General features: G+C 51.9%; 8 protein-coding genes across 8 annotated transcripts; 1 reads left to right on the top strand and 7 right to left on the bottom strand.

Moving 5' to 3' along the window:
• The first annotated feature begins 290 nt into the window (after positions 1 to 290).
• On the top strand, positions 291 to 1,373 carry K489DRAFT_242264 (uncharacterized protein). The gene has a single exon (XM_033599883.1). The coding sequence runs from the start codon at positions 586 to 588 to the stop codon at positions 1,150 to 1,152; it is 567 nt and encodes a 188-aa protein (XP_033459446.1). The 5' UTR covers positions 291 to 585; the 3' UTR covers positions 1,153 to 1,373.
• A 900-nt stretch (positions 1,374 to 2,273) lies between these two features.
• K489DRAFT_410716 (uncharacterized protein) lies at positions 2,274 to 4,319 on the bottom strand (the record flags this gene model as incomplete). Its single annotated transcript, XM_033607734.1, has 1 exon — positions 2,274 to 4,319. The coding sequence occupies one exon, from the start codon at positions 4,317 to 4,319 to the stop codon at positions 2,274 to 2,276; it is 2,046 nt and encodes a 681-aa protein (XP_033459445.1).
• A 1,012-nt stretch (positions 4,320 to 5,331) lies between these two features.
• K489DRAFT_371251 (uncharacterized protein) lies at positions 5,332 to 7,442 on the bottom strand (the record flags this gene model as incomplete). The annotated part of the gene is made up of 4 exons (XM_033603221.1): positions 5,332 to 5,933; positions 5,976 to 6,055; positions 6,608 to 6,766; positions 7,003 to 7,442. 4 exons carry the CDS (start codon positions 7,440 to 7,442, stop codon positions 5,332 to 5,334), a joined length of 1,281 nt encoding a protein of 426 aa, XP_033459444.1.
• A 1,725-nt stretch (positions 7,443 to 9,167) lies between these two features.
• K489DRAFT_389271 (arginyl-tRNA synthetase) lies at positions 9,168 to 11,282 on the bottom strand (the record flags this gene model as incomplete). Its single annotated transcript, XM_033606492.1, has 2 exons — positions 9,168 to 10,385; positions 10,473 to 11,282. 2 exons carry the CDS (start codon positions 11,280 to 11,282, stop codon positions 9,168 to 9,170), a joined length of 2,028 nt encoding a protein of 675 aa, XP_033459443.1.
• Positions 11,283 to 11,822: 540 nt separating this feature from the next.
• K489DRAFT_320694 (uncharacterized protein) lies at positions 11,823 to 13,511 on the bottom strand (the record flags this gene model as incomplete). The annotated part of the gene is made up of 3 exons (XM_033601478.1): positions 11,823 to 12,204; positions 12,261 to 12,923; positions 12,979 to 13,511. 3 exons carry the CDS (start codon positions 13,509 to 13,511, stop codon positions 11,823 to 11,825), a joined length of 1,578 nt encoding a protein of 525 aa, XP_033459442.1.
• Positions 13,512 to 14,214: 703 nt separating this feature from the next.
• Positions 14,215 to 17,153, bottom strand: K489DRAFT_381163 (PFU-domain-containing protein). Its single transcript, XM_033605052.1, has 4 exons — positions 16,956 to 17,153; positions 15,839 to 16,829; positions 15,670 to 15,782; positions 14,215 to 15,614 (listed from the first exon to the last, which is right to left on the bottom strand). Exons 1-4 carry the CDS (start codon positions 17,004 to 17,006, stop codon positions 14,421 to 14,423), a joined length of 2,349 nt encoding a protein of 782 aa, XP_033459441.1. The 5' UTR covers positions 17,007 to 17,153; the 3' UTR covers positions 14,215 to 14,420.
• A 390-nt stretch (positions 17,154 to 17,543) lies between these two features.
• On the bottom strand, positions 17,544 to 21,117 carry K489DRAFT_381161 (uncharacterized protein). The gene is made up of 2 exons (XM_033605051.1): positions 20,747 to 21,117; positions 17,544 to 20,692 (listed from the first exon to the last, which is right to left on the bottom strand). The coding sequence occupies exons 1-2, from the start codon at positions 21,039 to 21,041 to the stop codon at positions 17,718 to 17,720; spliced, it is 3,270 nt and encodes a 1,089-aa protein (XP_033459440.1). The 5' UTR covers positions 21,042 to 21,117; the 3' UTR covers positions 17,544 to 17,717.
• Positions 21,118 to 21,820: 703 nt separating this feature from the next.
• K489DRAFT_320774 (uncharacterized protein) lies at positions 21,821 to 22,422 on the bottom strand (the record flags this gene model as incomplete). The annotated part of the gene is made up of 2 exons (XM_033601488.1): positions 21,821 to 22,031; positions 22,148 to 22,422. 2 exons carry the CDS (start codon positions 22,420 to 22,422, stop codon positions 21,821 to 21,823), a joined length of 486 nt encoding a protein of 161 aa, XP_033459439.1.
• Positions 22,423 to 22,698: the final 276 nt, after the last annotated feature.

Below are 22,698 nucleotides of genomic sequence, written 5' to 3'. Positions count from 1 at the left end.
CCAAACTGGTGCTTCCAGATCGGACATGGTCTGATACTAGGCAAGGTCTGATGCAGAGAAGCCTATCTCTATAATCTGACTGTCCTCGCCATCTCACAGGTCAAGGGCAGAACAAAACAAACTATCCTCGCCCACGTAACTCACCCACATGACCTTCCAGGCATGCGTGACATCCTTTGCTGCCCAACGGAGGAATTCCTCCTAAAATACTAACACGACAGAGGCGTGGATCGACGACAGAAGCGTTAACTTTATCGCCCGGCCCTCTCACGGCCCTGCACCCCACGCACCATTCAGATCTACCTAGGACCAACGCCTGTTTGGCAAGAAGCCACGCAGGCCGAAGAGAAGTTCAGCTTTGCCCGAGATGCAGGCTTCCTTTCCATCCCACTCACGCGCGAAGATCCCGAATCCGGCCTTGCGCCCAACCACACCAACCACGAAAAGGAAAAAAGGCCTGCCCTCGCTGATGAGGCTGGAAAATAAGTGCAAGACCCCGCCCACCCCTGGAGGATTTCGTATCCCACCAAATACTGCCTGTCTCCCTTGAATCCCTACTTGCTTGCTTGCTCGCATGCATGCAACATGTGCGGCGAGAAAAAGATCCCATCACAATCCTTCGCACTCTCGGGCAGCAATGCGTGCGTGCACAAGGATCTTTTGGGGGGGAAACTTCTTTCTAGCGCTTTCTGTCCCCGTCGATTCGCCATGCGAGTGATGAACACGGACGATTGTGAACAAGGCTTGTTCATGCATGCATACACCGTCGTCTGCATGCGCAATGTACCTTTGCGCAACTTTGCGCGCGCACGACGCGCGCTTCTTGTCGGGGGAAAGTTTCCTTTCCCCAATCGGCCCGAAAGTTATTCGGTCTGGTCTGATGTATCACGAATGAGCGATGATGAAAGGATTTTCGTTAGAGAGGACATGGATAGATATGAATGGACGAACTCAAGGAGAGACGGGACGAATGAGTCTCAGTACAGCATAACAAGAGTGGAAGATAGAGAGGCGAGTCATCATTCGTATTGTATTAGTTTTATCACTCTTGGAGCGCGAAGAAGAATTGAACATCATTGCTATGAGATTAGAAATTCGAGATCGAAAATGAATACCATGTTACAACAATTCTCCACGAGCTTGTTTCCTTGATCTTCGTAGAACCTTGGTAGTAGTCAGCCTTCCTTTTCCTTCAGCCCGCACTGGCAAGATTCTCTTTCACTGCGATGGCCTCGTCTGATGTTTCGAGCTGTGTCCAGAGATGAAATTGAAGGAGGTGTGAATGTATCGCAAGTGATAATTCGTGTTGCGAGAGATCTGTTGAAGACTAAAAGTTGACTGTAAGATCAACGTATTTGTGAAAATTCTCTTGGGAATAGAGAATGGGATCTGAACAAAAACCCGCAGTCGGTCGATATGGATAGATAGATATAGATCTGTACATGACAATTTTTTCTGGCGCTTCCGTACGCTTGGTATATTCATATGGTGACGTTGTTATTCTTCAAGTTTCCCATCTTCACAATTTTCAATTTTCAATTTTCCCACAAGGATTTCTCGATAACAAGAGAACAAAAACAATCTTCCCTCCCTATTCACGTCGTCGAGACTTCCCGTGTAAACTCGGCCTCTCTTTCTTTGTAGATCCTTACAACAGCGTGATAAAAGTGAACAAGGTGGCAGTCTGATCCAGCAGCAGCGATTTTCATTAACAACAGTGGTTTGCGAGTTTGCGGTGTAGGAAAGTCAAACAGGGAATTCGGGTGAGAAGTAAAAGGGTGGAAAACATGGATTTTCGGGGGTATCTCGCAAAGCTCTGAAGAAAAGCGCAGGACGAACACGGAAAGACAGCGAAGAAGTGAAAACGTATTTTTGAGCGGGAAAGGGTGGTGGGGGTGGTATATAATCGTGCAAGATGTAATGTATGCATATCGTGTCGGATGGAAGGTGTCGCTGGGTAGATAGGTATGCTGAGGAAAGAGGGGATTTTTTTTGGTTGCTGGGACCGGAAACCATGTCATTCGGTGGGTTCATTCTCGTGCAAATTCGCGATGGACAGCTTTGGTGTCGACGCCGCGTATTGGATGAGCTACTGCCGGTATCTGTGAACGGCTTTCGAGGTCGGAATGGAGATGTAGGATATAGTGATTCGTTTCTTCGTGTGTGGTGTCATGCGTCTGTATGTCTTCATGCTCATACCGTATGGTCATCATTCATCATTGAAAGGGCTTCGCAGTGCTTCCCTCGCGTTCTCTGGTAGAAGTAAGCGTGGTTCAGATAGCACGCTCGTAGCCACTCGAATCGTAATCGATCTCTTCCTGAGTCGGCCTGCGACTTGCAGAATAATCACTGCTGCCATAATACGACCGGCGATGGCCTCCACTTCTCGAGCTTCGGCTACTGCCGTGGTACCCGCTTTCTTGACCAGAGCTGCTGTTGATGACGGTGCGCATGCCACCTCCCTCGGTCCTCATCACTTCGATGGTCTGACCAGGTGCAACGTGGGCCATAGCGAGACCAGTCTCGGCATCTTTGATGGTGACGTACTCGTTGGACATCGTATGTTGCGAGATGCTTCCAGATCTCCTGCTGTGATGAGTGCGCCCTGATACATGACTGCCACTGCGTCGATTCAGTTGCTGCTGTGAATGCTGCTGCTGGCCCTGATCAGCCTGCTGCTTCATCTGAGCCAGCATTTCAGCAGTCAGATCACTCGACGCAGTGCCATTCGTCGTTTGGTAGCGTTGTGCATTGCGCTCTTTTGCTTCGAGCCTGTCGACCACACGCATTCTTCCAAACTCCTCCTCCAGATGGCCCAGACCTCTTTCGTGACGGTAAGCGTCGATTTCAGTCTGTGTCCAATCTTCACGGCGAGAGACTCTATCTTCGCCGCGCGATTGAAGGGCTCGATAGTCCTGTCCGTTTGGCCCAACAACTTGCTGTCGCCGCGATCCGGAGTTTGCAGTCGAGATGGAAGGACGGCGAGGGCCGTGTGATGATGAAGGCTGGGAGCCCTGTAGCATTGCACGAGCCGCTCGGTCCGAGTCAGTCTCCTGATATTCAACTCCGGTGTCAGATCGCGACATCCGTCGTGAGTCGTACTGACGCATGATACCTCTTGGGATGCTCTGCGCGGACGTGTGGGTCTCATACTGGGGTCGTCGGCTTGGGTGCAGCATGGCGTTGTTCTTCGGATAATGATTGTCGCCGTCAGAGTAAGAGTCTTCGGACGACGAGCTACTATCTCTGTCGGTTATTTGTCTCGTCGTGCGTGGAACAGGCGCAGTAATGCTTCCCCGGCGGGCGGAAAACGACGGTGTGCGCCCGATGGGAATAGGCGGCACTGATGCCACCCGCGGTGGATCAAGAACGCCACCGAAACTGGTCTGAGTCTTGCCGTATCGTGCAGAATAGATGCTTGGCTGAGTCGGAGATGTAGGCGAGGTCGGGGTGTAAGGAGGAACGTTCACCGGCACCCGGTGTGGTTGGGCGGCACCAAAATACTCTCCACTGGGCTTAGACGACACGACCGGACTATATTGCGGACCAGCCATGTAAGCCGAGTTCGATGGTGGCGGTCCTCGGATCGAACCGTCGTAAGAGCTACCATAAATATGCATACTCATCGGACGAGACGTGTTGCTGGAGAGACGACGCGGGCGCGGGCCGGCGGAAAGAGGTACCGGAGGCGGTGGCATTTGTCCGGCATTTGGAATCGGATATGGCTGCGAATACGGCTGCGCCTGGTAGCTCGGGTACTGGGGAGGATACTGTGGGCGTGCTTGTTGCTGTTGTGGAAGAGGCTGTTGATGTAATTGAGGGAAAGGCTGCTGAGGTTGAGAAGCATGATAAGGTGGAGCTGGATACTGAGACTGCGCAGAATGAGACGGTCGTGCCGAGGATGATCGTCGTTCACGATCGGGCAATGTGAATCTTCGCTCGCTGTCGTGAGAGCCTTCGTCGACAGTAGCGACAGTACTCTCAGCACTATGGAGCACTGGCTTGGAAGAACTCCTGCTGGGATTTCCACCGGATGGACGCTGAACCGGCGGCGCGCCAGAACGATTGTTAGCCGGCTCGGCCATGGCTAATTCTTCGTTGGCGAGCGACGAGTTCACAAGTGATGAATAACCCGAGTCGCTGGCTGGACCGGGCTCGCGCGGACGAGCACTCAGATGTTGCAGTTTGGCCGTTTGGTCAACGGCACGAGCACGGCGCGAGGCCTCAACGGCGGTGCCATATACCGCCTCGCCAGTTTCGGGGTCTTCGTCTTCAACCCTTGCAATCAAGGACACAGGTCTTCTAGTTCCCTCCGGCATTACGGTCGTGGTCGACCGGTGATCGGCAATGAAGTGACGTTTGGATAAGATATAGGTGATGTATGTAGCGATATAATCTGGAACCAGCGGTTTGCTGATCCTTGGTCAAGGTGTTAATAAGCCGAGCGACGGAGGCACACCGGTGAGGAACGGTGGGGTCGGGGTGTGGTACGGGAGCGCCCGTGACGGTTGGACACGGGCCTGAAGCTGGCGTACCACAATTCGCGCCTAAAGGGACAGCGACAACTCGTGGTAGATCGATCCGAACGAGAATAAATCGACCACGTCTCTCCCGATGGGTGGTGTCGGTCACCCAGTGGTATGTGCGCGCGCACGTTCGGGGCCCGAGACACTGCAGCAGATGTGGAGAGAACAAGAGAGCCAACAGTCGGATATTGATGCAGGATGAGAAGGAGAAGAGGCCGGCTTAAGGATGATTAATTCATAGTGGTAGTGGTACAGTGGATGGTAGTACAGTGGTGCGCGCGGGTATGACTCCTCCGTCGACACACTGCAGCACTTCTTTTTTTTTTCTCTGCGCTCCAGAGTCTGTCCGCTGGCCGTGGGGACGACGTCAATGGCGATTAGTCGGTGCTGGCCGCTAGGGCTCCTCCCACCGCAGGTACGTGTGGTTTCCGACTGGTTTCCGACTGCACCTGCAGCTGTCGTGGAACGCAAGGACGAGATCCGGGCACTGCTACCATGTGATTATGTGCGTAGTATGCGTTGGTGCGTCAGGTGGTTTGGTGAACAAGGACGGGGGATGTGTTTCAGCCTAGGTCCCGAGGGAATCCTCTGAGTTGCCTGATTCGACGTGGAGGTCGACACGGATGTGCAGGGAGAATTTTGCGACTCTACCTAGGTAGGCAGGGATGAAGGGATCCAAAAGAGGAAAGTACTGCAAGTGAAGCCCAGGTGCTTGCCAGTGGGATGACGGATGATGTGTGTGTATCGTTGTAGTGGGTGGTGAGTCGGATGCGAGATATTCGGTTGGTGTTGTGTCGTTTGACAATCAATGATAGAGATTGGTGATGATGGACGATGCCGGACGGGAGAAGATGGTTTGGGCCGAGCCGACGAGCGATGCTATAGGCGGAAGCATGCACGATGGGCAGCAAGCGGCAAAAGCAGGAGTGAGGGAATGGAAGACGGAGGAAACGATGGTGATGGTGGTGGTGGTGGTGATGAACGACCGAGAGAATGTGAAAAAGGCTATAGCCACGATGACGAAGACAACGTCAATCGCAGTGATGATCAACAACGACAACACGTCGTCGTGGTCGTGACCGCAGTAGATCCTCCACTCCCAACGCGCTCGTCGGCCAACGGCAAACCTCCTCGGGCCAGTACGGTACTCGTGGGCGCGGTTGTACAGTGTGTGATGAGATACAGTCCACGGGTATTGTGGTGCTGGCGTAGTGGTAGTAGTAGTGGTGATAGTGCCCAGGTAGACGAAGATTTTCCCGGCGTTGATGCCCAACTGAAAGCTGGGGAAGAAGTGTGTTCTAAAGATAAAAGCGGATGGAAGTGCAAGTGGAGTGAGATCCGCGGGCGTCGGCGATACTTGAACCCACCGGGGGCACCTGCTGGCTGCTGGCTGCTGGCTGTTGGCTGCTGGACAACGATGACAGTATATCCGCCCAGGTCAACACACACCACAGAACAGATTGGGTCGTCGCCTCCAGTCCTCGAGGGGGACATCCTCAGCACCGCTCGTACACTCCGTACAGTAATGTCTGTTTGTCTGTGTGTGTGTCTGTCTGTCTGTCTCTAGGCAGGCGTGCCCTCCCTCACTCCCTCCCTCACTTCCTCACTTCCTCACTTCCTCCCTGCCTTGCGGACCGTTCCCACGCACCCACACACACACATGCATTGTCCTCAGCCCTAGTCATATCTCATTCTCACTCCTGCTTCAACAGCATCTACAGGAGCATTTCAATCCTCCCCGGCCTGTCATGAATGCGGCTGCTGTGTCTGCCTGTCCTGTCCTGCCTGCCTGCCGGACTATTGAAACAGCGCATCCTCATCACACATACTCCGTTCATTCACGATAGTAGCATCTGGTGTAAGACTGGGTCATCAGTGCGCGTATCTATGAGGTGACGGCAGCGAGAGTCGCGTGTGCGTGTTGCTCACACGCGGGCTTTAACAAGCTGGAGTCTTGAAATCTACCACACTCCATCATCATCATCTCTCCTCATTGCGCCCTCGAGCTCTGCATATGCACGACGGGCGTTGCATACCGGTCTCCATAACGGACGGTCTGCTCTGGTAATGAAATCCCTTACGATCTGTCTCCATCCTTTCCCCATCCTTCAACTTTCCAAGCAGGCAGCATCCGCCATAGCTCCAGCGCAGCACACCACACTTGCCTCCAGGGCTTATCGTCATCACCTCCGCCTGCATGGAATCGTTGATCTCTGAGCAGCCAGCGATAGCCCAGCAGGCTGCAATCCCAATCACAGGCCAACGCTCCACGCGCTATACGTCTGGATGCATCCCATGTGTCTTTGTTCAAATGCCTCTACTGGAATGCCTCTGCGAAACATGGTGATCGCACATGGGTATGGATCTTGGACAGCACATAATTGCCACTCGCACGATCCACGTGTCGATCGTGTCCACGAAGGATTTCCAACCTAGCCGCATCCAAGAGACGCTGTCATCTGGCAAGGCGACATACGTCAATCCATGGATAGTGATAGCAGGACAGGGCATTCCCAGGTTGGTCATGACCCAATTACTCAGCATGATACTAATACCAGGTCTACAACTATATTCACTCCCGCAGCACTCGCCTCTTTGCGCGCATTCATGTCTCAGCATCGGCATGGTCTCTGCATAACGAGTTGGCCTCAATCCGAACCAGCCACGGACCGGAGGTGTTGAGAAGACCATCGTCTTCACGTACGTCGACCACATCTCTTGACCTCGAATCGCTTGTGGCGCCGCGGCCGACATAGGATTTTGAGTGAGGCAGGTGAGGGGCATGCGACAGTCTTCATTTACCGAACCTATCAGGACGATTCGACCACCCCAGCTGCTATGAGGTGAGTGGTCGACAGAGAGCAGCAGCAGACCACCTGCATGCGGTTGAGGGCTGTTGCTGGGTATGTCTGCCATGCTTTCCGGGCATAGGGAAGTCCCAGTCGTCTCGTGCATGAGCTTCTACAGCTTTCTCTCCTCTTCGCCTCAATCAAGAACGACAGGCAATGTGATAAGACGAGAACGGCTTTTGTCGTCCAACACTCTCTATCCCAATGACCACTACTTCGCATGCTCGCATTATCGAAGGAAATCACTGCCGCATTTCCAGAACAGCCTCACCAGCACTAATTTATGACATATGTCGACTCTCTTCGCGACCTCCCCTCTCAAACAGGCAATCTTCCCAACCACCCATTTGCCAGTGGAATGATCGTTGTAATGTTCCCTTTCCAACGCGACCCATGGTCAACCACTGCGTGCCTGGGCATGCAGCAGCACCGGTATCAGTGGTACAGCATTCGTAGTTGCAGGATGCATACCATCATCGCATACATCCCCCTAGAGCCGGCAGTGGAAAGTATAAAGCCAGAAAAGCACGCCTTGAATGACTCACATTAGTGTGTGTGAGCCGAGCGAGCATTCCAATCCAGGGAAAAACGAGGGTTCCCATGGTTCGTAGTGCATCGCTTCCACGGCGTTTGAGCATTCAGTTTTGGTTTGTCTTGACGTCTCAATTCCCATGTGCCCTCTCGCACGCGCGTACGCGTCGCCCACAGGCCGAAGGCACGAGAGACACTGTGATTGTATATTGAAGGTGAGGCTTTCTATAAATTATGGCCATTTTGCCAGAAAACTCTGTATTGATGTCACACCACGACCGCATCCTCAAAACGCTCAGGTCAACGTTTCTCTTATCAATGGTCGCAGGGTGAATCGTTTGTAAACCCAGAGCGACATTGAGTTATCACAGAGGCATTGTAGTAACTAATTCGTTATGGGAATGAAAGATAGAGCAGGGCTACCGAGGGAAGAGAGAGAGGGAGAGCGTATCAATCCCCGGGGAATGCAAGAGACGACTCACCGCCAATTCGCAAAAACGCGAACCAAAGCCATCGCGCATCACAGACACCACCACCATCGTCGCCATGTGCCCATATTCAACCCAGCTTTTCACTGCCAATGTCAAGTAACACAAGACTGACCACCACAGAATGAGAGGAAGACAACTCTGTGCATTTATAACACCATGTCATTCACGGAACGTGACAGACCTGGAGTTTGCCAGACCAACGAGACGACAAACCTCACCACGATCTGATATGTTTCCGCTCACGACAGATCATGCAAGTGACTCCCTCACGAATTCCCTCCCATCCCGATATGCCGTTACGATATGGGAATCATCGCCCACGAGAGAGAAGCACGTCCTTTCCTATGTGTATCTACAGTCCGTCAGCGCAGTGACACATAGGCTGGGTGAATGTGTACAAGGGCGAGGCACGAAAATGCAGTAGGAAGATTCGCTGCATGGTAATGCCTCTCCTGCACAGTATCCACTAGTCGGATCCATTGATCCGATTTTGTGATGGTGGGCGGTGGGTAGTCCACTTCCCTGTCTAATACCAAGCCAATTTCGCTTTGTAGTGGACGTGAGGCATGTTTTGCCGTGAAAGGGAATGGAAATTTGGGAATGAGTCGGCATAAATTTCTGTTATTCATTCATTGCTATGGTCCCCCACCTATGGGTTCCTGGGCCAAGTGTCCACTTCATGTCTTTGACGTGGTTTCATTCCACTCCAACTCCTCCAGCTCCGCTTCCTCGTCTCGAAGTCTTTACAGCCGGAAACTGTTGAAGAAAATCTACATACGCTCCACCGGCGACAAACCCAGCAACTTCATACCGTTGTTCAACACGATCCGAGCAGCCTCGTACATCGCCATGAGGGCGATCTTCTTCTCCGGGCTCTCGGCGTACATGACGCTGAGCGTCTTGGCGTTGCCATTGCTGCGGTCCAGCGCGTCGTAGCATGAACTGAGCAGATGCGTCATCTTGAAAAGGTATACGAGCACAGTAATCGGCTCATTGGTCTTGTAGGTGTTGAGGAAGACGTCAGGCCATTGCGCGAGTGATCGGATTAATTGCACGCCCTCCTTGGCGGTTATCAGGCTGAAGTCTGCAGTGGCGAATGCGCTCTCGGGGACGTCGGCCTTGCGCTTCATCGAGCACAGGCGCGCGTGGGAGTATTGCAAATAGGGGCCTGTGTCGCCCTCGAAGGAGGTCATTTTCTCCATGTCGAAGTTGTAGCCGTTGATCATCTTGCCGCTGTAATCTTGCACCATGATTGAGGAGATGGCGAGAATGTCGGCTGTTCCCTCTGGGTCCGCGACCTGCTCGTACTTTTCCTTGTTCTTACGCATCACGTCGTGCATGAAATCTTTGCAAGAGTCGAGACTGTCGGCGAGTGAGACAACAGTGCCCTTTCGGGTGCTCATGGTTTGTCCTTTGGGGTCCTTGACCATACCAAAGCTGACATGCTGGCATTTGGCAACGACCTCGCTGTAGGGTGAACCCATCAATTCGAGGATCTTGAAGAATTGCTTGACGTGGACATCTTGTTGGTTAGCGATGACGTAGACCATGAGGTCGAATTTATGCTTCTCGTAGCGCTCATAGTTGGCAGCAATGTCGCGAGTGAGGTAAAGCGATGTGCCGTCTCGCTTCTTGACCAGGGTCTTCCCGAGAGTAGGAGCGCCGTGTTTCGCAAGGTCAACGATGATGGCACCCTTACTCTCCTCGCTGATGCCCTTTTCAGAAAGAACAGTCGCAGCCTTCTCCATGTCTTCTTCCTTGACAGTAGATTCACCGCTGTACTCGTCGAAAGTGATGTTGAGACGTGCGTACATTTTGATATAAGCATCAATTGATAGTTGACGGAAACGAGCATAGTTCTTCAGTGCCTCCGGATCGCCATCACTCATTCGCTTGAAAAACCGACGGGCCTTTTCGTCAATGCTCGGGAGGTCGATCAGGCGCTGCTGTTCTGCTTCCAGTTTTGATATGGCTTCCTGTAGCTCTGCCTCTTGTGCATCGGTCCAGGGTGCCGCCGGAGGTGCTTCCGCTTCCTTACCCTTGGCAGGCTTCAGGGGTTTGGGCGGGTTCTTGACTTTTTCAAGCTTGTCCTTTGCTTCTGTCAGCTCCTTGGCAGTTTTCTGTTCTTCTGAATTATCCCGGTTGATCTTGACGTAGACGTCGTTAAGGTGCTTTACAGGGTCATTCTCTAACTCCTGTTCGCTGCCATACTTTTCGAACCCCTCAGACAAGACACCGTACTGCTTTCCCCAGTCTCCGAGGTAATTCATAGAAAGCGTTTCCCAGCCTGCAAGGCGGTACATCTTGATGAGAAACCCACCAATGATCGTGCTTCGCAAATGACCAGTGTGGAATTCTTTGGCAATGTTGGGGCTGGAATATTCGACAATGACCTTCTTCTTCCGACTTTGAGGGTTTGAAGGGTCCTCACGACCGAGATTTGAGTTGAAACCATACCCACTGGTTTGCTTGTGAATGGTGGGGATGACAAAATTGGCCAGAGGCCCGACCTTGAAGAAGAAGCGCACAAAGGTCTTTTCGATCGTCGGGGTCTCAAAAAGTGGCGAATCAAACTTTTCAACAATTTCTTTTGCCAGCTCATCCGGCTTCTTGCCTTTCAGTCGAAGCGCAGGCACGGGTAACATGAGATCGCCATTCTTGAGATCCTGCGTCCATTGAACGGCATTGTTGATGATGGGATGTTCCACACCTGTGATCCTGTGGACATGGTCAATAATCACAGCTCGGTAGATGTCGACGGGGTTGTGTTCAACGTAAAGCGGGACACCTTCAATCTTGGGCAAGTCGGAGATGCCAACATTCTGAAGCTGTGAAGTGATGTGTTCGACGTCCAGCGCAGACGATTGTGATTGTGAGGTCGCCATGTTCGCGATCAAATTACGAGAAGTGATCGTTGTGAATGGAATGAACTGTGACCGATCTCTCTGTGTCGTAGATATTCTTTTATTTGTGCCAGCGTGAGTCAAGCCAGGGTTCGGAGACCTTGAAAAATTCCGAACCTGGCGAGCTCCCAAAGTCCCGACCAGGCTAGTATGACATTTTCGCAATTGACCGAACATACAAATCTGCAGGGGAACGAAGCCCCGATGAAATATATTTGTTGATGATTATGATTTTGACACATCTGATGTTGTGATGGACATCACACGACTTGCCCGCTTCATCGGAACAATCACCGTTCGATGATGACCAGCATCCTACCGTTGGTGCACAGACCATGCCAACGCCCTGCGGTTCCAACAGCAAATGTGTCATGGGCGACGAGAGTAGAAATGATTGATGATGGAAAAGGGCATGTGCTGAGACAAACATGAGCTGTAGATTTCATGGTAAATTTCATCGTCTATGAGGTATCTTGAATATATGGGTAATAAAAGAAATGTTGAGTATAAGCACTTGAAGCATCACGCCTTCTTGCTCGAGCCATTCCGGCAATACTCCACGAGGACTTTGATGAGCTCCTCGCTACTCTCGTGTGTCTTGTAAACATTGGCGTGATCGACGCCTTGCCACCACATAATCTCCAGACCCTTGCCGGTCCACTTCTTGTTCTTCCAGCTGTCCGTACCTCCGCCGGCCGATTGAAGCTCCATGGTTTTGACGCCGGCCTCGTTCTCCACGAGGACGGGATCGGGAATCTTGTTTGCCATGAGGTAGTTTCCGATGCCCTCCGCATCGACGATCAAGTCGTCACTGCCGAGGCTAACTGTGATATTCAGATTGTTCTTCTTGATGAGGTTGAAGATCTCGTCTCGCCACAACACATTTTCATACCAGAAGAAGTTTCTAGAATTCTTGTTAGCTCAAGCTTCGCGAGCACTGTGTAGCAAGATAATACTAACCTTCCGAGAGTGTGAGCGACACCAGGGTCTTTCGATGCAAAGTACCAAAGCTGCCATTCGTTCGCACCAGTAGGCGCTCGCACGGTGAAGTTATAAGCCACATCGGGCATGTGAAGCATGATAGCGACAGGATCGACCAATAGCGACGAAACGACTCTCGATGAGAGCTTGGGATCCCTCAAGATGTATGTGCTGAAAATGCTGCCGTAAGAATGACCAGCCAGGACAAACTTGGAAATTTGGTGATGATCCAGGATTGTGGTAAATTCGCGAAGTAGCACCTCTCGTCGAGGAATTGAGTGATAGGATAGACGAGAAGAAATGTAGGGCAGTTCCATCATGACAATGCCGACTTGGTCGTCTGGTCCATGACCACGGTTGAGAGCTTCATCGAGGCGTTGAATCCATTGTGCATAGGTGATGAGGCCGATACCAATGCCGTGGAAATAAACGATCGGGAGTCGTGTCTTCGAAGTATGCGGGCGGGTAATCCAGTATGAGACCTTCTTTGCTACGGTAGGTCGACTCTGAATGAATGTTCCAATTCTGGGAGGGAAGATAGTACGATTTGTGGCGGTTCCGAAATATTGGTAACCTTTTTGCGAGAAGATGCGGAACATCCAGGTGTCCATGCCCATGATGAGCCCATACCACAAAAGTGTCCTGGTTCATGGTCAGTATTTATGCCTCCCGGATCGATCGCCGATACTCTACTCACCTCGACTCGATCTCAAAGGGATCAATGGACAATCGCAACCCCTTTGCATTGCTGGAACCTTCGCGGAAAGACAGCTCCGGCGACATCTGCTGAACCCGCTCGAAGTATTCCTGCAGTTCGTCTTCGTCCACCTCTTCCACTCTGCCGTCCCAGAATGACCAGATCAGGAATTCTTGAAGCTCTTTCACACCGATATCTCGAATTTCGGCTCCCTTGAACCAGCCGCGTAGGAAGCGGACTGGGTCATGGATCTCACTGAGGAGCTTGTCGAAGAGGGCTTTGCGCTCCTCCTTGGTGCGGCTTAGAGGGTGTATCGCAGGACGCTGAAGGACTCTTCGGTACCAGACGAACCACAACAGGAAGCCAGCTTCCAGCGCGCAGTATGTCCTCCATGGCGTGATATGATCATATAAGTCCGGCCAGAATCGCCAAATGTTCACGACGGTGTACGAAAGGCAGATATGACCCCATGACGAGAAGCCGGTGATAGCAGACCGGATGATCCACCGGTTCTTGGGCGTGTCGACGATCATGGTGCGCCGCGGTGGGGCGAATGGACAAGGCTTGAGATGCCGATGCGTGTACGACGGGACGACGAGCCTCTTTGCGAAACAGCCGCTGCTGCCCGCGAGAGGACGGAGGGGATACATATAGATACGAGACTCATACCACCGATTCCCAGCGCAAAACGCGGCGGCGCTATCGCCATTGAGATCTTGTTAAGACATAGCGTAGGAGGACTATGTTGGAGTGAAGCCACTTTGGTGGGAAACGTTATTGACGTGGGAGCGTAGCTTGATGCAGGGAGTTGGGGAACCGAAATGGCTGGCAGCCGTTTCATATCACGGATCGGGATGACCCCCAACACAACAGGAGTCATATTCGTCTTCATTCGCGAGAGCGTCTCATGTGGCCGCTCTGCGCCGAGGTGATCAGTATTAAAAGTGTAGATTTATTCGACGGCGTGACGTGCGCTCCCCCAGTCTCCGCGTCGATCAATACCTCCACAATTCCCACTGCCGGGCAAAAGCGAAGGAAGGGGTCCGTCAAACTAAAGGCGTTCGCATCAATTCCACCCCCGCTACGTGCGTAAAATCTCCGCTATTCCCTTGTCCGTTGCTCACGGCTTTAAGAGAATGACATACGAGTACGACCTCCTCACTTGGCCCCTCTCCCAAGTCGAAGGCACCAATATTAACTTATCAACCATTGCACAGAGTCGTGAAATTTTGTCATAGACAATAGCATATTTATAGTACGATGCGATCCAGGCAAAGTCACTTGTGAGGACAGTTTAAGACCCACGTCGTGAAACATGTATGGCATACGAGGAACGACCAGCCCTACCGCGAGAATTCATGTCTCGTGTAATGCTTGTGATACAACTTTTCTGAGCCTAGAGCTTGATTATTCGAGACGATTCAGTGTCGCGGGAAACAAAATCACCGTAGCAAGTCTCTCAGCTCCTGCAACACCCTCTGCACCATCTCGGAACTTTTCGCTAGCGGTTTGGTGGCCACGAAGTGCAAACTGCCCGCCACACCAGGTTTGAGCTCTCTCCGGAATTGATCGCTCAAGAACAATAATGTTCCTAGCGCAATGAGTGCACGGCTGAGGATCTCGGCGTCTGCTGCCGCATGAGGGTTCTCACACTCAAGCAAGACCGCGATGTCGGTCAGGAGTGCCTTCGCCTTGATCGTCGCATTCGATGGCTTGGAGTCGGAGATTAACAAGACCGCCAGATTGACGTACAGCGTTGCGAGAGCTTTCGCTTGTGCAGGAGACTCGGGTTCAGTGGCGTAAGGTCGGATGAGAGAGAGGATGTTGTCGAAGGATTCCGCTATTACGTGACGGCCGGGGTCGCTCTTAAAGAGGTTCACCAGAAGACGAATTGCATGGACGACATTATTTGCAGTTTCTTGTCGAGGTGCGAATAGGTTTGCAGAGGAGAGCGTTTCTATGACTGTGCCATTGCTTGCTGTATTGACGAAATCAGGTGACACAGCACACAAGGCGAGAACACCGACAGCGGGCACTCGGCTCTTGGTCGGCCACTGCGTTGCGACTTTGAAAAGTGGTGATGTTTGCGCTGCAGTCGGTTTCGGGTCCGTCTTATTTTGAAGCTGAGTGGACAGAGCCTGCAGCGCCTGTACGTCGTCTGACTGCAGAGATTGCTCGGCTGTGATGTCACCACTGCTTTTGAGTTCGTCGGTCTTTTTGCAGATCAAATTGATTGCGTTGAGGGGGTTGCCTTCTATGATATCAAGATATTTCCGCTGCGGCAAAGAGCCAGATGATGTTGGACCTGCGTCGCCAGGACGGTATCTTTTCTCGGTACCCCATGCATCGTGGCCTTGAGAGGGGGCTTGCTGTGAAGGTGCTGTGTCCCTGCCGAACTTTGCGCCTCTGGTGTTCTCTGTAAGCCAATTGGCAACCTGTTCGTAATATGACAGAGGCAGCTCGTTCCTCTCAAGGAACTTCCTGGCCGCATCCCATGCGTTTTCTGTCAAATTGTATGGTAATTTGAGTGGAGGCTTGCCATCCTCAATGTCGATGTCAAAGACGTAATCATACTCTTTGCCTTCGTAGACTTTCTTCGATGAACCAGAGCCTTCGCCGGACACCACTGTACCGATCTAGGCAAGTGTCAGCTCGTTTTCGGCTTACATTTTGAATAAAGACTTTACTCACCAGATTCCACTGGCTAGTGGAGGCCGACCAAAGATGTGCAGTGACGCTGCCGTCGTTCTCGCGAATAAACAATTGTTGGCCGTCTCGATCCCCAACCTTGCTCTGCAGTTCCTCTGTTCGCAATCATAAGCATCTTATCTCACAGCTGCTTGCAGGTCATTGTACGTACCAGGACCAGGTAGAGTCTCTTTTTCAAAAGGTTGACCCTGCGTCGCTGTCTCTGCTGGAATCGCGTACATTCTATTTCTCTCATCAAATTCCTTGAGCACCTGGGGATCGGCTTGTCGTTCAGGGTCGCGCGAGAACAATCGAACGACATTGTCGCTTGCGCCGCTGACGATATCGCCGGTCTCTGGGCATGCTGCAACGGTCCAGATGCTAATCGCCGGGTGTGATATCGTCTGGATGCATTGCGCATTTCGCCATATCTTCACAGTGCGGTCTTCCGATGAGCTCACAATGTCGCCGTTGGGCAGGATCGCCAGACTATAGATGTACGCATTGTGACCTTCCAACACCGCTGCCTGTTTTCCGTCGAGAGTCCACAACCGTATGACTTCGTCATTACCAGCCGAAGCAATAGCAGCGCCTGATGCATGTCCATCGGGGAGTTTGACGAAGCATCGTACGACATCCGTGTGGCCTTGAAATGCCTGGAGCGATTTGCCGTTGATGTCAAACAGTCGGATGACCTTGTCTGCGCATGCCGTGAGGATGAATCTGGCATCATATACCAAAATACCCCAGACTGGCCCTCCATGTCCTTCGAGCTCAGCGGTCACATTCCCAGCTTCTACATCCCAGACGAACGCCTGGCTGTCCCAGCCTCCGCTGATCACTTTGCTCCCATCCTCGCTGAATGCCACGCAAGTAATGTTGCCGGCATGTCCGATTAGCAACCGGTGGGGGTCCTCCTCCAGTGATTGTCCAACATGCTTGACGAACACAAACGTTTCTTTGCCTCCTGCCGCGATGGCACCGTTTGGATACTGTTTTGATGGTGGCGCGAATGCAATGCCGTTGTACCAATGTGATCCCTGGAGCACGATGCAGTCGTCATATGTTGGAGGCTTTGGTGCGGTCAATTGCCATTGTCGGACTGTGTTATCGCGTGAGGCGGAGAAGAGGGTGTTGCGACTGGGCCAAACGACTGCTCGAACCTTGGGATCTGGTTGTCAGCGATGTCAGATCCTTTGTGTACGAAAAACTTTCTGAAATGCGGCCCAAGCGAGATGGCTTGGATCGGGTTCATGGCGATGCAAAGCTCGTGTGGACTCGCCACTCACATCTTCCTCGTGCCCTTGCAAGGCGGCCGATAATCTGAAATCGCCTGCCATGTTGACTGTGATGGTGGCCCTGCTGGCGAATGGATGCCGGATTTGAAGAACGGATATCGGAGGTAAAAGTGACGATCTCACGCGAGCAATCGCTACACTGGATACTGATATAGCAGCAGTAGCACGATAGCTTATGATAAGTCCGGCATGCGCGATGGTGTCGATGGACAAAGCTTCAGGCACACAAATCGATCTTCGCGGGGTCCAACGCACCCGTGGACGTCATGAATGTCTCGGGAGTTTGGCCCGCGGGGCAGCAAAATAGCCCCAGGAAGAACCCTACTCAGGTACACTTGCATTGATGCGGACATCGCCAAACACTTCTGCTGCTACTGTACATGATGAAATGGTTCATACCAATGTCGACTATAATTACGAGACGTGACCAGAGTGACAGACCTCAATTATGTCATTCCCAGTCGTGTATCAATTGACAGATATGAAGCATGGATTCGAGCGACGTAAGCATGTTGAGACGCGCGTGTGTACGTCCTATCCTGCACGCGAAAACAGCATTTCACCACTCGCAGCTTTCAAGGTTTCGAATTTCTTTTTTCATTTGACAAGCGACTGAAACCCGGTTTGCAGAACCGAGGGTGAAACTAAGAATAATCGTGATCACAATTGCAGCAAATCGCATGATACAAAACACGTACCGCGACAACAAATGCCCTGCCCATGATCCACAATTCATTACCATCGCCCCGGAACTCAGTCGTCTAGCAAAGAAGGCTGACGAGACTGATCAACACTGGATCCGCCGCCGCGCGTGATCTGGAAGGTTTCAACGACTCTCGGCCGACCCCCAAAGCCTTTGCTCGTTGGCGAAATCTCTCGCGAGTGGAAGGCTGGAGCAGACGCTTCCACATCATCGATCTCTACGAGGATCGTCGAGCTTGCATTCGATGAGTTCGTCGATGTCAGCTTCAGGCCTTCGAGATCTTGCCATGATGTGACCGAGCTTTGAGACGGGCGATGGCCGTGGGCGACCGGACGGGGAAGAGGCGATCTGAGGGGAGTCAACTTCGTCGGTGACGGGGTTCTTGATGCCATTTTAATTGCGCCTCGCGGGCATTGCATACATGGTGTCATATCATGCGGACATGGATGACAAGGGCGGCTGCAAATGTGTCCGCAGGTTAGACTGGCTCCGCATGGCTGCTGGCACCCGCCTTGAAGATTATTCCAATCCTCAGCTTCAGCAATAAGTGTCTCAACGTGATGGACTTCACAGAACACTGGAAATGCTTTACCCAGTCGATTCGGGCGGAGCTTCGGCTTTTCGTTGCCCATATGACCGGCGATAATTGACACGATTTGTCTCCATATATCACTAGCATCGAAGAGCAGCCCGCAGTTTCCGAAAAGATAGAATCCGCGGCGGGCTCTGGAAAGTGCTACGCAGACCCTGTTGGCGTTATCTAGGAAACCCACTTGCTTCTTGTTGTTCGAACGGACCAGAGACAGAATGACGATGTCATTCTCCTCGCCCTGATAGCTGTCGACTGTGACCACTTTGGGCATGTAGTCGTGGAGGATCTTGCTGCTCCAAAAGTCTTTCACGAGAGCCTTTCGCTGACCATTGTAAAAGGTCAAGCATGTGATTTGAGTCTCACCATTCAGGAACATGTATTCGACAAAACCTCGAATCATGCTGCTCTCCGATGCATTGAACGACGACATGAGTTCATCTCGAGCCTCTGGCCATTCGTGGCTGAAACAGAAGCTGTTTATACCGCCCATGCCTCGTACTTGCGGGCGGTTTGCAGGCTCTGTGACAGAGACATGATCTCGGATCTTGTTTTCATATATCGGCATCAGCAGGCGTCGGATCTCGGGAATCATGCGGCGCTGCATTTTGAGAGTAGTAAACTCTACCTGGTTGTTGACCAAGCGTTCAAAAAGGGAAATATTTAGGTAGTGTGGCTCATTCTCAAGCTTCCGGTACTGTGTGTGTGGTCGTAGTTGAGCATGATCGCCGACAAGGATCAATTGCTTAAGTGAAGGCACACATGTGACAGCAATGGGCGCCTCCAAAACTTCGGCTGCTTCCTCGCATAGAATTATTCTTGGCTGGAGTGCATTTATCAGGGCCCGATTCTTGCTGAACCCCGTGGTGGTCATACCGATGACCTTCTGCTCCTTGAGAACATTCTCCTGCCGCTCCCAGCGACCAATCTTGCAAAGGCGAGCAAGCTTGTTGTACGTTTGAGCTTTGATCTGGAATTGTTGGAAGACGTGGGCTTTCATTTGCGCTTGCATGTGACGATAAACTGCTGGACGCTGTGCGTCACTGATCTCCCAAAGATCGTCGACCTTCAACAGTTGAGTCGGAGAAGTTCTTCCAGGCACACCAGGAGTCCGAGGACAAGTGAAATTATCATGAACTGGAAGTTCTGGTCCTTCGAGCGTTTCAAATTTGTCGTCTTCATCTATGGCCGCTTCTTTCTCTGCTTCGTTGAGGTAATCAACTTCCAGTTCTGCTTCTTCAAATTCAAACTGTTCAGCAGGCTGCTTTGCGACAGGCTTCAAGGAGTCACCAAGCCAGAGAGCAAATGGTGTAGAATGACCCCAACGAGCAGCGCCAGTGACGAGACTCTCGATTTGATTTTTGGACAAGAGGCTGAGACCCTGTGGTCCAAGTAATTCTAGGTCGAGTGGGAAGGCAGACTGTTGCAGCGGCGAAAGAAGACTGGTGATCTCCTTTTGAAGCGCTTCCATTTTTCGACGAGCCATATTCAGCTGGCAACCAGGCGGATTTCTTCCGTCGTGTTGCTGGCTCACTGCGAACAGTGTACGCTTCTTGACGATTTCGTCCTTGCTTTGACCACCAATGCGGACAAGATCAGGCTCGAATTTAAGGACGTGACGCGCGAGCTGGTCAAGCGCATGATTTGTCTGGGCGAGGATGATGATTGGTGGATCACCAGGACGCCAATTGGCCAACAAGACTTTGAGTGCTTCAACCGAGACATACGTCTTGCCAGTCCCTGGAGGCCCTTGGATGATCGCGAGGCGCTTGGTCACTATGCGGCAGAGGCCAGCTTGCTGAGATCCGTCCATCTCGCATGTGACATTAGTAGGCCAGGTCAACACATGTTGACACTCGTCTCCATAAACTGGAGAGATATCGAGAGCGGAATGCTGGATAGTGTGGACTTGCGTTTGGACACCGATGAGGTGCTCTTGGAAAGGGAATGACTCGCTAGCCATGTGTTGAAGTCCACGGAGAACATGTCGATCGGCCTCGAAGTAGCTTGACCGGGATTCGACCATCAAGTACTCCTTAGCGGGATCAATGTCAAGCTCAAGGCTGTCACAGAACAGGTAAAGTTCCGGCGGATTTTCAATGAGTTTTGAGAGCGGTCGAGCTGCGACGACAGCAACGATAACCTTGTTCAGGTCGTTCTTGGGAAGCAGCGCCACAAGACTGCCGCTTATAAGACGCTTAGATTGCTCCCAGATAATTCTCTTGCCGACGCGGATTAAACTGAAAGTCACACGAAGAGTTATGCCTCTAGTCGGCAACTTAACGGCTAGAACGCGTGTTCTGTCGTAGATACCTACAGCACCTTGAAACGCATCTTCTTTAAGAGTCGGGCGTAACCGAAGGGCTAGGAGAGCGTCTCTCAGAGGACCAACGGCTTGCTCTCGTATAAGACGGTAGTGTGCCGACAGATACTCCTCTAAGCACACGTCAAGAACTGTTAATTACAAGAGAGGACAGTAGAAAGGCTAACCTTTTGACGACCATGCGCCCGTAAGTCGGTTGCAGGGCAGGCCTCTCGGGCCATCGCTCGTCAATTCCGCCGAAGTTGGGACTTCTAGAGCGTTCAACCACTCTTGATCGTGCTTATCAGTTTTGTACTGGTCCTCATATTCCACGATCCTTGGGTTAAGTCGTGGCGGGAGAAATGTGACCTCGACTTGATCGCCGCACACATCGTACTGTTGCTGTTGCTGCTGCTGATGCGGTCGCCTCTTCGACTGGCCTGTAAGCCCACCATCAAATCTTTCTCTCAAGTGTTCATTCATTACGTTATTGCCTCAAACTTCGATCGGCGGACCAGAAGGCGAAGTTCGTCACAAAGAGGTGAAAGGATGGAAAAGGCATAAAGATGAGAAACACATCAAAGCGTTCCAAAGTTGTAAGTGTGATGGGCGTCAACACGTGTGGAAGGTGTAAACAGACCACCACATACAGAAAGATGTGGGAAGGCACGCACGGAAGTGGAGCGGATGAGAAGCACAAGTGAAATGGGCCACTTGCCGTAAACCTGGACGGTGACAATGTATTGCCTATTATAAACAGCGAGCGACACTTGCTTTGACTGTTGACATCGCCCACGAATTTGACTTGCGATTCACGTGTCGTAGCTTGGAAAGTAACCTCACCCTGGTGGTGTCGATTTTTGAGTGTCGGCGGAGCTATTGATGACACCCTGGAATGAACGTGCAGGTACTTTGCAACCTAAAAATGTGTCGGTCGGCCAGGGTTGCAAGTGCCTCTGTGATGGCTCCACTGAGTGTGTGTGTTTGGCATGAGGCAATGAAATCACTATGATGTTGATGATCCTCACGTTAATTGATGATCAAATGAGTTCGCGATAGTCAGAATTGAACATGAGAGATTCTGCACAGGTCAGAATTGCAGGGTGGTGATATCACTCATCAGCCGACAAAGAGAGCGGCACTGTGTGAAGTGAAGTACCTAGGTATATCACACTGGGATGTCGCAAGCCACAAGGAGAGCAATTTCACCTGGTGTGAAAATCTCACAGTATTCTGTTTGCTTTCGAGAGTCCATCATAGTGTTAGTCGTACTCCGGTTCTGCCCTTCGACTTCGTCGCAATAACTCATATGCTAAGCCATTGATCTCCATGATCGACGTCTCGATCTCAGGCTTGTCGAGGAGAGTTGGATGCCACTCAAGCGTGTCTGCTACAGCTTCACGCATGTCCTTGTCTGTTGCGGGAGTCTCCATGAATATTACGTGGATCGCTTCAGCGAGTTCGGGCGCATCCCTGATGATAGCAAAATCAGCATGATCGTTCGTGTTTCCTGAGATCCCACAGTTTCGTTTAGGCAAGTTCACACAGTGGTAAAATCCCTCCGGTCTAACATTGCAATATACACTTACCAATGCCGTGTCAGCTGGATCTTGAACTTATCCAATGCCAATGCCTTTAACCCACCAATCTTGTATCGTTCCGCAGCGGCGTACATCTTCGCGTGCAGCAGTAAGTGCGGCACTTTGCCTGCGAGCGGGGATGCTTCAGGGCCCTTGGCAATTAGCAGACCGCGTGTTGTCTTGTGTCTCCGAGGCCCATGCGATGGCGCGATGGAGACAGGGCCATGCTGAGCAAATGTAGCAAAGTCCGGCGCGCCCGAACTACCGCCACCCGGACCAGGCATCGCGTGAGAAGTCAATGCAGAGTCAGGGCGAGGTCGCAAAAATGCTGCTGTAGAGAAGGGAGAGTGTTGGTTGGAGCTCAGATTGTGAGGACCACCAAAAGCGGCGACTGCGCTGCTGCCATAGACATGGCCGTAGTGGCCGGCCTCAGTTCGGACGCTCATTGTGTCGCTGTCGCGTGAGCTGCGCGCATCATCCGTTACTACACTGGCGGACGAAGTACTCGTGGTTGGAAGCTCGCTGGGCGGCTGCCCGTTGCCGCTCGCATCGTAGTCGAG

This window comes from Dissoconium aciculare (genome assembly GCF_010015565.1).
Source record: "Dissoconium aciculare CBS 342.82 unplaced genomic scaffold K489scaffold_7, whole genome shotgun sequence".
Taxonomy (NCBI): Eukaryota; Fungi; Ascomycota; class Dothideomycetes; order Mycosphaerellales; family Dissoconiaceae; genus Dissoconium; species Dissoconium aciculare.
Note: the sequence above shows the minus strand (reverse complement) of the source record. Positions and strands in the feature narration are given on the sequence as shown.